Raw genomic sequence first — 12,858 nt, 5'->3', positions numbered from 1 at the left:
AATTTAAAGGGCTAGGGATGTTGCTCAGTGGCTGAGCACCTCTGGGTTCAATCCCTAGTACCAAAAAAAAAAAAAAATCAAAGACCGTATTTTGGACCATAATTAAAAGGATGATTTTTTTTAATTTTCCTAACTCTGGTTTACACTTGTATAATTAAATAACATTTTTTAAATGTGGAATACAAAGAGCAGAGACACTGTGTATATATTTGCTTAAAAGACTCAAATACACACTAAGTTTCAGCTAGAGCCCTGTTGCCTCTTTATCCCCATATCCAAAGGACAGCAACATACCCAGGGAAGCACTTCTTCCCAGGAAGCTGAGCAACTGGATAGGGAGAGACAGTGGTGAGCCTACACTGCCCACCTGGCCAATAAGAAGTAGCAGGACAGGTAGAGACCATATGAGAATTCGGCTGAGCCTACAGGATGAATTGGAATCCAGGGGCTTCCAGAAAGGCCACCACCACAGACAAAAAGAACATCACATGGTCCTCTCATGTGAAAAGATCAGTTGGTGGCCCAGTCACTCAAAAAAAGAAAAAAAGAAAAGATAAGAACATCATTATCGCTAAGGCATTAATTTTGAGATGTGGTGAGTGGGACCCAAGTAGTGGGCTGCCTGACAGACACAGAGTGATAAGAGAGTCACTTCATCACAAGGTCAGCAGGAGAAACGGTCCAGATAAGAGTTTTGCATAGGCCGGAAGGAGCAGCAGGGCCAGGCAGCCCAGCTTGGTGAAGGCCCTCATGCGCTATGGCCAGCAGGCCCCCTCCCCACCACCAAGACACCAAGGGGAAGCCCAGCTCAGTCAAAAGCTCAGTGCAGGAGGAGCTCGAGAGCCAAGGGGCAAGGTTGTCAGCCATACCTGCTGCAAAAGTAGAAATTAAATCAAAACGAAAAGCAAGAAAGGATAAATCTTCAGACAAAAACATTCAAATAAAAGGGAAAAGGAAAGCAAAACAGACCAAAGCAGCCAACTAAGACATTAAAGATTTACCTCCAGAAAACAAAAGATGAGGAAAATCCAACCTCTGGTAAAGCAGGAGAGAAAGAAGCCAAGTCTGATTACTTATATGCCACATCTTATCACTAGTCTCTGTCTCTCTTCTTATACAACCCAGAGAAATATTTTTATCAACGATTTTACAAATACAAGTTTTTGGTAGCTAAAAAAAAAAATATTTAAGAAGGAAAGAATACCACCATGTGTCATTTTATAAAGTGTACATGATTTTATTATGGTTGCTTATTTTGGGTACAATAAGAAAATACCAGGATGTTGGGTTGTGGGAGTGTCAGCTTAACACTCCCTGGGGGTAAAGGAGTACTTTATTTTCATTATATAATGCAAAGCTAATAAATGGCAATTAGGAGTCACATTCATGCATTTAATGTTTTCAACAGCTGTAATAATTTCTATTCCCGCATTATAGAATTGTTTCCTAAAGAAAGTATCATTAGCTGGGCATGTTGGTGCACACTTGTGATCCCAGCTTCTCGGGAGACTGAGGCAAGGATTGCAAGTTCAAGGTCAGCTTCAGGAACTCCATGAGACCTTGTCTCAAAATAAGAAAGAGATGGGGTTGTAGCTCAGGGGCAGAGCAACCCTAAGTTCAATCTCCAGTAACACCCCCCACCACCACCCAGAAATAAAGAAAGAATTGTTTGTTTCCTAAAGAAAACCACTCCCAGGTTGTGGCTGTCCCTGTCAGACCTGAGTGCACTTCATAATGATCATGGTGGTTCAACTTTTCTGATACCTTTGTTAATGTGCTTTGAAAGATTAAAAATTTGAATATATGGCATATAGGATATTAAACCGTGAATCAGTGGAACTTGCCTAACAGTTATCAACATTTGAAGATATTTGATTTCCCATTAAGAAAGATTTACCTCCAAATGTTAATTTGGAAAGTCAATGGAATTATAGCTTTAAAAAGAAAATACATGACTTTTTAGATTTTCAGTGCATGCATTTAAGAATTGTGTGCAAAGTGAAATGTCTCAACACAACTAATAATATCTTCATTATGGAGGAAGCAGGCAGGAGAGAAGAGAGCTTTGTCCAAACTTATAGGAAGTAGACCTCTGGAGAGCCCAGGGCAGCACACAGAGACATGCAAAAGAGCCAGTTCCTCTTGGGGTCTTCATGGTTGTTGGGGCCCCAGTTAAAAGTCCAGTAGGAAAATATCAGCTCTCTACTTCACCCCAATGTTAGAGCCTCCCTGGGAATCTGGGAATGGTGTCTACCCTGCACCTCAGTTTGCTGGCAACTTTCACCCTTATGTAAGGTACTGAGGGAGTTGTTAGGGCTTATTGTGTTGCGCCCCCCCAAAAAAATATGTTGAATCCCTAATTCCCAGTGCCTCAGACTGTGACGTTACTAGGAAATAGAGTTGTAGCAGGTATAATTAGTTAATATAAGGTCATACTGAAATAAGAGCGACCCTGAACCCAATATGGCTGGCATGTTCTTAGAAGAAGAGGAGAAAACACACTGCAAGAGGCCCTGTGAAGACAAAGGCAGAGTTCTGCCAGCCAAAGAACACCAAGAAGCCCCAGCTGCCAACAAAAGCCAGAAGAGAGGCTGGAACAGTCCTGACTCACAGCCCACAGAAGGAACCAACCCTGCTGACACCCTAAACTGTGAAAAAAACGAGTTCTTGTTGTTTAAGCCACCCGGTTGGTTGGTGGAACTTTGCTAACGTGGCCTTAGGAAACTAATACAATAATCAAGGCAGAGTGTGAGGAATGTAATATTTTCTTTTAAAATCACCATTCGGTCTCATAAATGCTTCTTACTGAGCATGCTTTAGATTCACAAACACTTGGCCGTTCAAACATATTGAAGAAAGAATCTGTGAGAAGTGGACCAGAGATCTTTATAACCACGTTTACTGAGTGTAACTCTATGCTGCTTCAGAGAACTCTTTGTTCTTTTGTTTGTTTATTCTCAATTCATATCCAAATTTATTTTTTAAAATAAATACCTACATTTTTCCTCCAGATGAGCATACGGAATACATATTCAAAAGGAAAAAGGGCTGAAGATACAGCTCAGTGGGAGAGCACTTGTCTAGCCTGTGTGAGGCCCTACGTTTAAAAAAAAAAACATCATGTATCCTTTTAGTGTTTCTGTTTAAGAAAAAAAAAGATAACTCTTTTAATGAAATAAATACTTGATTGCATCTCATGATTGATAACTTCATGTTATACTTTTTTTTCTTTTTATTAGTTCTTTTTAGCTATACATAACATTAGGATTCATTTTGAGATAATTATAAAAGCATGGAATACAATTTGCTCTAATACAGTCCCTAGTACATTTCCTTCCCTCCCCTCCTCCCTTACCCTGTTTCCTCCCCTCTACTGATCTTTACACTATTTACTTTTAGGTTTGTTTGGGGTTTGTTGTTGTTGTTGTTGTTTTAGTTAATGTCTTGTGAATATAAATGATGATAAGATTCACTTTGGTATATTCATATACATACATAGGAAACTTAGGTCAGATTCATTTCACTGTTCTTCCCATGTCCCATCCCTCCTCCCTCCCCATAAATCTCCTTCTTCAAATACACCAATCTTTCTCCTATTCTGATGAAATCTCCCTTTTTACTTTCTCTCTCTCTCTTTCTCTCTCTCTCTCTCTCTCTCTCTCTCTCTCTCTCTCTCTCTCTCTCTCTTTTCTTCCCTCCCCCACTGATTGAGGACTAGCGTCCACATACCAGAGAAAACATTCGACCCTTGAATGTTTTTGACTTTCTGATTCTAGTTTATTTCACTTAGCCTGATAGTCTCCAGTTTCATTCATTTACCAAGAAATACCATTCTTCTTTCTGGCTGAGTAATACTCCATTGTGGGATGGGGGGAGCCTTCAAGAGGCCCCTCTTATGTTCTGAGGGCAAAGAACTCGCAAATGGATTAATGCCTTCATAAAAGAAGCCTGAAGGGATTTGTTCATCCCTTCTGCCATTCGAGGATATAGCTAGCAGGCTCCATCTATGAGGAACCAGGTCTCACAAGACACTGGATTTACAGGCACATCCATCTTGGATTTCACAGACTTAGAATTGTAAGAAATAAATTTCTGTTATTCATATAATATCCAGTCTAAGATATTTTGTTATAGCACCAGAATGGAATAAAACAACTCAGAAATAAAAAGAAGAAATGTGGACACAAGAAAAATGTGAATGAACTCTAAAGTGTTAGGCTGAGTGAAGGAAGCCAGCCTCAAAACATTATACACTGTATGATTCCATTTATATGGTATTCTCTGAACAACAGATCAAGGGTTTGCCAGTCATTGGGGTGGGGAAGTGTAACTAAAAGCACAGCGTGAGGAAGTCTGAGGAAGTGATGAAACTGTTGTGCATCCTGACAGTGGCAGTGAGTTCATGAGGATTCATAGAACTGTACACCAAAAAGCAGGTGGCAAGGCTATATGATAACTTAAAATTTAAAAACTTTCTCACAATATTCCTTTGTCATTTTCAGGTAAAGAAACTGGGCTCAAAAGAAGCACAAAGTCAGACAAAACATTGAAGAGCCTGGTTTCAAACACTGTCTTATCTCAGGGGGAAGAGCACGGAAAAGAAGGAGATTGAAGAGGAAGGAGGAGGGACAGGAAAGGGGAGGAAATGCAGAATGAATTTAAGAAAATTGCACTATGTGCATGTAAAATATACTACCGTGAATTCTACCTTTATGTGTGTCTATTATGTGCCAATTAGAATATATAAATGAATAGAAGGTGAACCAGTAGAGTAGAAAAAGGGGAAAGGGGGAAGGAGAAGAGGAGGGAAAGGTAGGGCAATGGAGACTAAAATGGAATAAATGAAGTTTCATGCATGGACAGTTACATCAAAATGAACCCAAATTTAATGTACAACTATAATTCAAAGCAAAAAAAAAATTTAAAAACCTGTCTCATCTCATTGTAAAGTTACAAAGTTTTCTGCTGCAGTTTTGTTTTGTTTTGTTTTGTTTTTTCATCCTTTTAATGTTAAAAATAAACAGCCCAGACATCAAAGACAGGTGTTCACAAAAAGAGGAAAATACCGAGGACTGAAGTGATTAGGGAAGGTCTGCAGTAAGATCCCAAGGGACAGCTGGGCCAGTCTAAGTCAAATCCTACTCGCTGTCCTCAGGGAATGATCCTCTGGCCATCATGCTCAGCCTGGCCACATTTCCAGGGAAGGGAACTCACCCAAGCAGCTTTGCCATCATGAAGTGCTCATTGATAGCTCTGCCTTACACAGACCCACAATGTTACCTTGTCATTCTGCTTTCCAGTGCCCTCTCCACCCCCACATACAAGAATATGCCATCTCTTATAGAGTAGCAACTCTATGAAATGTGAGGTCTCCTCTGGGCCCTCTCCTCCCAAGCCATCTCTAATCCCCTCCTCCCTTCGCCTGCAGTTTCTGGGGCATGTACTCTCCTGGTTCTCCTTTGGACATGCTTTTCTACCCCTGTAAAATATGGGACTTAGGGCTTCAGGATTTTCTTAAGCAAAATTAAAGACTCATCATAGTTTATGAGACTAAAGCAGATAAATGATTAACCTGAGTTGAAGTCGTCTCTATGTGAGAGGTGAACTGCCTATGTTCTAGTTCTTGATCTAGGTGTGGATTATGTGGGTGTTTGATTTACAATTATTCATTAAACTAAACATATCTTTTATAATTTTAAGTATGTATATTATAACCTCAGTTTTTAATATTAATATTATAGCCTCAGTTTTTAACCACAACCAGAGAAAAGCTCTAAAAACTGCCTGAGCAGTTCTCTCCCTCCAGCCCACCCCAAGTCTGACTCAATCATACAGGAGATCTGTCCACACCATGAGCGCTAAGAATACCCTCTGGTAGAGTCCCTGGCTACTTGCATCCCCAAGAATCCCAATAAAGACACAGATCACAAGCCTATTTGTATGATTTCCTTTCCTGCTGCTCACTGACCCATATCCTGGACAGCCATTACTCCTTCCTCTCCTTAATCATGAATTAAGGCAAAGTGTTTGTTTTTCTACCTTTGGTAATATTCAAGATCATTAAGAGAATATTCAAAATTGGGGAAAAGAAATTCAGGTTTTAGAAGGAAAATAGAGACATACATGTTATTTATACCCTCTTCCTGATCACCCTGTCAGCATCTCTCCATTCTTCACATGCATCTCCACTGTTCAATCATCTCCAGTTCTCAACTCAATCTCTTTGAACAATGTGGCTTTGGCCCCTGACATTAAACATCTTTGAACTGTCCACAGTGCTGATTTTCCACCTCTGTTCTTCCTTCAGCTGATAGGAAGAAGAACCAATGAAAAAATTCCCTGAATGACCCATGGAGGATTGATTCTACCATGTGACTTTGTTACATGATTTTGATACTACCTCATTATTCTCTCATAACTTGCCCCTTCATACTCTCTACCCCATCTGCCTTACCAAAAACGTATATCCTGGGCAGCATCTGCCATTGAAGAAAAAAAAATGTAACAAAGAACCTAAGGTGGGGAAGAAAGACTAGACCAAAGAGATATCCTTATGAAGTCCCAACATAATATACAACATCAGAAATCCATAGAACCATCTAAGAGACAATCATTTCCAATCCCAGAACTATATCAAGGAAGTGTGGCTCAGAGGAAGCAAGAGTGGAGATGATGAGAAGAAGACTGAGTCTGCAAGCTTTGGCTCCACGGATGGCAATCACCACAGATTAAGCAAGCATCCTGTGGATCACAGGAAAGGGAAGAGCATTCACTGTCATTAGCCTCCCTCATAGTGCACACAGAGAGAAAATAAGATCATCATGGCTACAGAGTCAATTCTAAGATGTAAAGTAAGATGGCCCAAAGAGTGAACCACTGAATGGTTCTGAGAGTGACAGAGTGGTAACAGCATAGAATCTATAGGAGAAGCCATCCAGTTAAAGGGTTTTTCAAAACTCATGAGAAAAGGCACCCTAGGATTTTACTCCTCACTACTCACCTATTACAGGAATGGTGATTGGAAAGAGAAATATCAGAAATAACCTCAAAATGGGACATGTTTTGAGTTCTTGCTGAAAATCATGAGGAAAAAATAAAGACACACACAACCCTAAGATATCTTACTCCCATCCAAAAATATGTAGTCATCTCCTAGGACTTCTCCATTTATCAATATCCTGGACTCCCTGTCCAGTCAAAAGAGTTGTGCAGAGTGTAGTAATTCAAATGCAAAATATTGCATTAGGGGTTAAGACAAGCACATAGTAGAATAAATAAATTGAAAAGGACCTTGACAGCTTACTTCATAGATGTTGAATGTTAGCTAACAGAAATTAAATGTACACTTTAAATTTAGAAAAATTTGGTCATTTAGAAACATCAGCTATAGAAGTGGATAGAGATTACAGAAAGGGCAAACAAAGAGCAAGCTCCAGCCTGCTTCAGGAATATGTGGCTAGTACAATAAAGAATGCACTGTGCCTGCTGCATTGTGCTGCTGTCTCAATCTGGCAAGAGGGCATGAGCCATCCTATCTGTGGTCCCTTATCCATGGTATTTCCTTACTATAGGCTTCAATGCTAATGGAGATTTAGAGGTATTATATCCCTATTTGGCAACTTGTGGATTAAAATGACATTTTTATACATGCTCATTCAAGGAAGACTTAGCCTTACTCAAATAATAATGTTGAAGAAACAGTCTGGCAGCTTCAAGTTAAATGAATAGAAACAAAGTGCTATGCAAAGCACAGCATGCTAAACCTGGAGCTCTAATGCTAATCTGTAATGTGTTTAGGGGAACTTAGAGGAAATATAAGACTTATTCTTTGCCCAAGCAAATGTATCAGCCCTATGAGGACATACCCATCACTTACTCCTCATATGGCTGTAATGCAGCACACAAGATAACACAACTAAAGGAATAAAACCAACATTTATGAAAGACCAATGATGTGGCATTTTATGTTTAACACCATATTTAATTCTCCATAAAAGCCCTGTGCTGTGTCATTCTTTATAAATTAGAGATATAGTAACAAGTCTGAGAACTTCAGGAACTTTCTGAAGTTCAGAAAGATAGCTAAGTGACAGAACTAGAATTTGAACTTGTTCCATCTAACTGCTGTGTGCTTTAAATGTCAAAGTGCATAAGAGCACTGAGAAGCAATGTTTCAAGTACTCAGAAGAGGGATGGTCCCTCTGCATTGTAGTGGCTAAGGAATCACTGCCATCATTTAAATGGCTTCTGCATCAAGCCATCTTTTTTTCTCACAAATTGTGCACTCTAAACAAGACTCTTCAACCTCTACTTGAATATCTTTAGCAATGGAGAAATTACTTACCTCCCCTGACTGTATACTCATCTTGTAACAACTGATTGTTAGTAAATTTTTCATTATACATTGAAATAGAAGATGCTGTAGAATTAAGCCCAGAGGCTACCTAGTCATAAACAATGCCCCAACTTATACCAACAAAAGTACCACTGCCATTTGATTGGTCCATATATTGTAAGCAACACCAGACACCCGAACCATCATCAATTGTGTGCAAAGACATATCTTTCCTTCCCTTATCTACTCTCCTTGGATCTCTCTCTTCCTCTGTCAGTTAACATTGATTCAGAGGAAGAAAGAGACGCAGATCAATGATTTCCAAATTACAGGTAATCATCCTGTAAGTAGTGTGCTCTTCAAGTTCTGACATATAGTACAATGAAATTGAATGGAACGTCATGGAAACTAACAAAGAGCATTGCATATAATTAGGATAAATACTGCCTCCTGAAACTTTTGCTTGATTGCTCTCTCTCTCTCTCTCTGTGTGTGTGTGTGTGTGTGTGTGTGTGTGTGTGTGTGTGTTTACGCTCAGGCATTTGTACATACAGGTGTATTTGCACTGGGTCTTTTTTCAAATGCATTCCCCACTGTAGGCCATAGCCATAACTGTGTGCATGCTTCTGAACGCTCAGTAAACTCTCCCCAACCCATGTTTCTGTTGGGTCTTTAACAAACTGCCTTAACTGGGAAAGACAAGGTCCCTGCATATTCTGTCCCCACACCATACCCCAGATAAGTTGCATGGTTGGGAGTTGAGCACTCATCTGGGGAGCCAGGAGATGGAAGTTTAACTTCACCTCTAGAAAAGCAGATTGTGATTCTGGGGAAACTTCTAATCAGAGAGATGGTCAACTTAGAGTGACAGAAGAAAACATGACCACACAGTTCCTGTGGTTACCAGCTCTGCTCCTCCCATGCCTGCTGGGAGCAATAAATCCCAAGACCAAAGATAAAATCAGCACCTGCTATGGGCAGCCTCTGTAAGAAGATGCATCTTCTTTCTCTCTTTCTGCTGCTCTTTCTCCTATGCTCCAGTGCTGAAGCCGGTGAGTATTATATTCCTTCCCTCTGTAATTTCCAGGATCAGCTCCTAGAACAAAGACATTTAGTCTGAATATAGTTGACTATTGGGAGATAAACATTGAACAGGTTCTCAAGCTCTCTCTTCAGACTCCCAGAGTGATATCTCCATTTGGGATATTCCTATCCATTCTCTGCAACTTGCAGCAGTTCCCAGTAACAAGGAATCCTGTACTGATTAGGGAGAAAAGCCCAGAACAAGTGGGGGATCCCCATGAAAATATGTTCTCTTCATCTTCTGAGTTTCAGCGATACAAATTACTTGTGATTTGGTTGTTTTGTGAACTGCTCATAGGCTGTGAGAAGACCAGGATGAGAATCTGGAGACCATGTTCTCCACAGAGACTGAGGAAGGGTGGGCTGGGTCAGGGTGGGAGTGGGAGAAATTTGAGGTAAAAAAATGTCTAAATGGCATCTAAGGCAAGGTTGGCTAATGTGTCTGAAGGAGTAAGAATTTTTGGAGAATTTATGGGCAGAAAGAGTAGGTACAAGAGAGCTGAGAGGTTGATAGGCAAAACTCAGGGCTAGGATGACATTCAAGGTAAGTCTCTTTCAATCTTAACCCACTGTGCACTTTCTGGAGAGAGCATCAATGTTTATGTTTAAACCCTGTGGTTCTCTGTTCCAGGGGAGATCATCGGGGGCACAGAATGTAAGCCACACTCCCGCCCCTACATGGCCTATCTGGAAATTGTCACTCCTCGAGGTCACCTGATATCTTGTGGTGGCTTCCTGATAAGACGGAATTTTGTGCTGACAGCTGCTCACTGTGCAGGAAGGTGAGACAAAAAAAAAAAAAGTCCTGTTTGTCTCCAAATGAGAAATAAACAACCAGGCTGGAGACCTGGGATATACTCTGGTGGGTTCTGAAGAGGGAATCCTAGGCCTGGGAGCTTTCAAGAGAGAGAAGACACATGCTTAAAGAAATCAGTCTTATTAAATAGATTCCCTGAGCCTCAGTCACTGTGTGCTCAGTTCCCCTACAAGGAAAAGGAGACCCCATCCCAGATCCTCCCCCTGAATTATTGCTCCTCACCCCCTCCCAAATACATAAGATACATAATTCTTCTCAGGGCCCACCCAGTTTTCTGGGCTACTTCCTCCATGTCCTTTCAAGAACATTGGCCATTAGTTCCCAGGGTCCAAAACCCATCCTTTTAATGGGAGGCAGAGAACAGGGTACACACTTCCCACTTTTCTCACTGTCTCTAGCTCTGAGGTGCTGGCCCCAGATAGGGCTTTCTGAATTAGGAAGTACTAACCCTCTCCTCTGGGATTTCAGTGGTCTGCTCATTCCCCAGAAATTCCCAAGGATCCTGTCCTGGACAATGCATCTGTTCCAGAGAAAGTTCTTCCCTGATTAAAACCTCAACCCTACAAAAAGCCACAAGTGGCCCAGAAAGTGGGGATAGATAGAGTCCAGGACCCCAGTTGGGGGACGGGGGTCCAGCCCCTTTTGTCAGAATAGGCACAACCCAGGAGAAACACCAAGATGTCACTCTTTCTGTTTGTCCTTCCTTCTTCTTCACAACAGATCTATAACAGTTATGCTAGGTGTCCATAACAAAAAAGAGAAAGAAGACACATGGCAGAGGCTTGAGGTCGTAAAGCAATTCCCTCATCCAAAATATGATGACGTTTTGCTTCTCCATGACATCATGTTACTAAAGGTGACAACATTTTTCTTCCCGTTTTCTACTTCCTTAGACTTCTCCTGCAGATCCCCACTGCCCTGAAATTTCCATGGCCTTCCTCTGGATGGTACCACCTTTCCACTCCCTGTTTGGGCTTGAATTCTAACATAAGGCAATTGACCTCTCTATCCCTGGTTGCTTCCAACTGCCTCCCAATCCATTTCCTGCACTGACAAATCCTCATTCCCTTCATAGTTGGAGGAGAAAGCCAATCTGACCCTAGCCGTGGGGACGCTACCCCTCCCATCCCAATTCAACTTCATTCCACCTTGGAGAATGTGCCGGGCAACTGGCTGGGGAAGAACAAATGTGGAGGAACCTACGTCTGACAGTCTGCAGGAGGTGAAACTGAGACTCTTGGATCCCCAGGCCTGCAAACACTTCAGAAGCTTTAAACACAACCTCCAGCTGTGTGCAGGCAATCCCAGGAAGACAAATTCTGTATACAAGGTGATCCTCCAACTAGGTTCCCCCTACATTGTCAGTCAATGACCGAGTTTGGAATAGCAGGAGTGAGAAAACTGAAAGTGTCCCTCCTCCTGTGGCCCAGGAAAATCTCTGACAACCCATTCCAGTCTACACACACACAGTAATAATGGGGGGGGGGGGGCACTCCAAGAAAGGAAGACCTAGATACCCCATGAGTAGCCCTGGTATGAATCTTGATCTGTGCTCCAAGCTGGGGCCCATGGACAGGAGTGAAGAACTTCCTGACTAACCACCTATTCTCTCTTTCTCTCCCTCCTGCTCTCCCTCTCTCCTCCTCCCTCCCCCTCCACAGGGAGACTCTGGGGGCCCCCTTCTGTGTGCTGGGATAGCCCAGGGCATTGCATCCTATGTAAATCTGAATGCAAAGCCACCTGCTGTCTTCACCCGAATCTCCCATTACCGACCCTGGATCAACAAGATCTTGAAGGAGAATTAACATTGGAACCTGGGTCAGCCTGAGGAAATCTGTAACTACAGATGAGCAGGTTCTCTGTGTCACTCGCTCTGGCCCACCCCATCCCAGGTTCCAGCTGAAGTCCTGTCACATCCCTGAACTTTCAAAAACTTCCTAAAGTCACAAAACTCTCAATAAAGATCCAGAATCCAGATTTAAGCATCCATTTCCTCTCTTTGCTGCTCTTTTCTCCCTGTACATAGCAACCTGACTCCGGGGATTGGGCAGGTGTGTGTGTGTATGTGTGTGTGTGTGTGTGTGGTGTGTGTGTGTGTGTGTGTGTGGTGTGTGTGTGTGTGTGTGTGTGACAAACACAGAGACCTAGAGACAGACACAGAAAGGAAATAATGAAAAAAATAAATAAGAGAAAGTTTCCCTGGAGAGGCAGGATCCATATTTTCAGGGTAAGCAAGAAATTATTCAGAATCTTTCTTTATCTTAATCATCAACCTTGTATCAACTCTAATGTATCTTTAGTAATTGCAGCATCACTGAGAACCTTTTGCATTGCAAACAAGATTTGAGATCTTTAGATATCTCTGGTCTTTCCCCCACTGCAAGTCAGTGGCAACCCCTCTCCTGTCCACCAAGTTATTACAACCAAAATGTTACCAGGCATTAATAAATGTCCCTGAGGAGCAGGTGGGGATCACCCTCAGGAAAAGACCATTGGTTTAGGTACATAATATAAAGAAGGCAGTTAGTGCCACACAGTGTCCTCCTCACAGTCCATGAGATAAGAGAAATCTTCCATCACCGCAGCTTCAATCTGAGATACAGAGGAGATGGCTTCTCACATG

At 41.7% G+C, this 12,858-nt stretch overlaps 1 protein-coding gene across 1 annotated transcript; it reads left to right on the top strand.

The window, feature by feature from the left end:
* Positions 1–9,312: 9,312 nt before the first annotated feature.
* On the top strand, positions 9,313–12,224 carry LOC114079014 (chymase-like). The gene is made up of 5 exons (XM_027920110.3): positions 9,313–9,387; positions 10,050–10,200; positions 10,956–11,091; positions 11,311–11,565; positions 11,897–12,224. The coding sequence occupies exons 1-5, from the start codon at positions 9,330–9,332 to the stop codon at positions 12,038–12,040; spliced, it is 744 nt and encodes a 247-aa protein (XP_027775911.1). The 5' UTR covers positions 9,313–9,329; the 3' UTR covers positions 12,041–12,224.
* The last annotated feature ends 634 nt before the right edge of the window (positions 12,225–12,858 follow it).

The sequence above is a fragment of the Marmota flaviventris genome, chromosome 2, assembly GCF_047511675.1.
Source record: "Marmota flaviventris isolate mMarFla1 chromosome 2, mMarFla1.hap1, whole genome shotgun sequence".
NCBI classification, from domain to species: Eukaryota; Metazoa; Chordata; class Mammalia; order Rodentia; family Sciuridae; genus Marmota; species Marmota flaviventris.
The sequence above is the reverse complement of the archived record's forward strand: the minus strand, read 5'-3'. Positions and strand labels throughout refer to the sequence as shown.

Bases quoted from the DNA above. Each gene is read 5' to 3' on its own strand.
- LOC114079014 (XM_027920110.3), top strand. From the start codon at position 9,330: ATGCATCTTCTTTCTCTCTTTCTGCTGCTCTTTCTCCTATGCTCCAGT. The intron at 11,092-11,310 runs GTGACAACATTT...TTCCCTTCATAG, and splicing joins ATGACATCATGTTACTAAAG to TTGGAGGAGAAAGCCAATCT. The intron at 11,566-11,896 runs GTGATCCTCCAA...CCCCCTCCACAG, and splicing joins AGACAAATTCTGTATACAAG to GGAGACTCTGGGGGCCCCCT.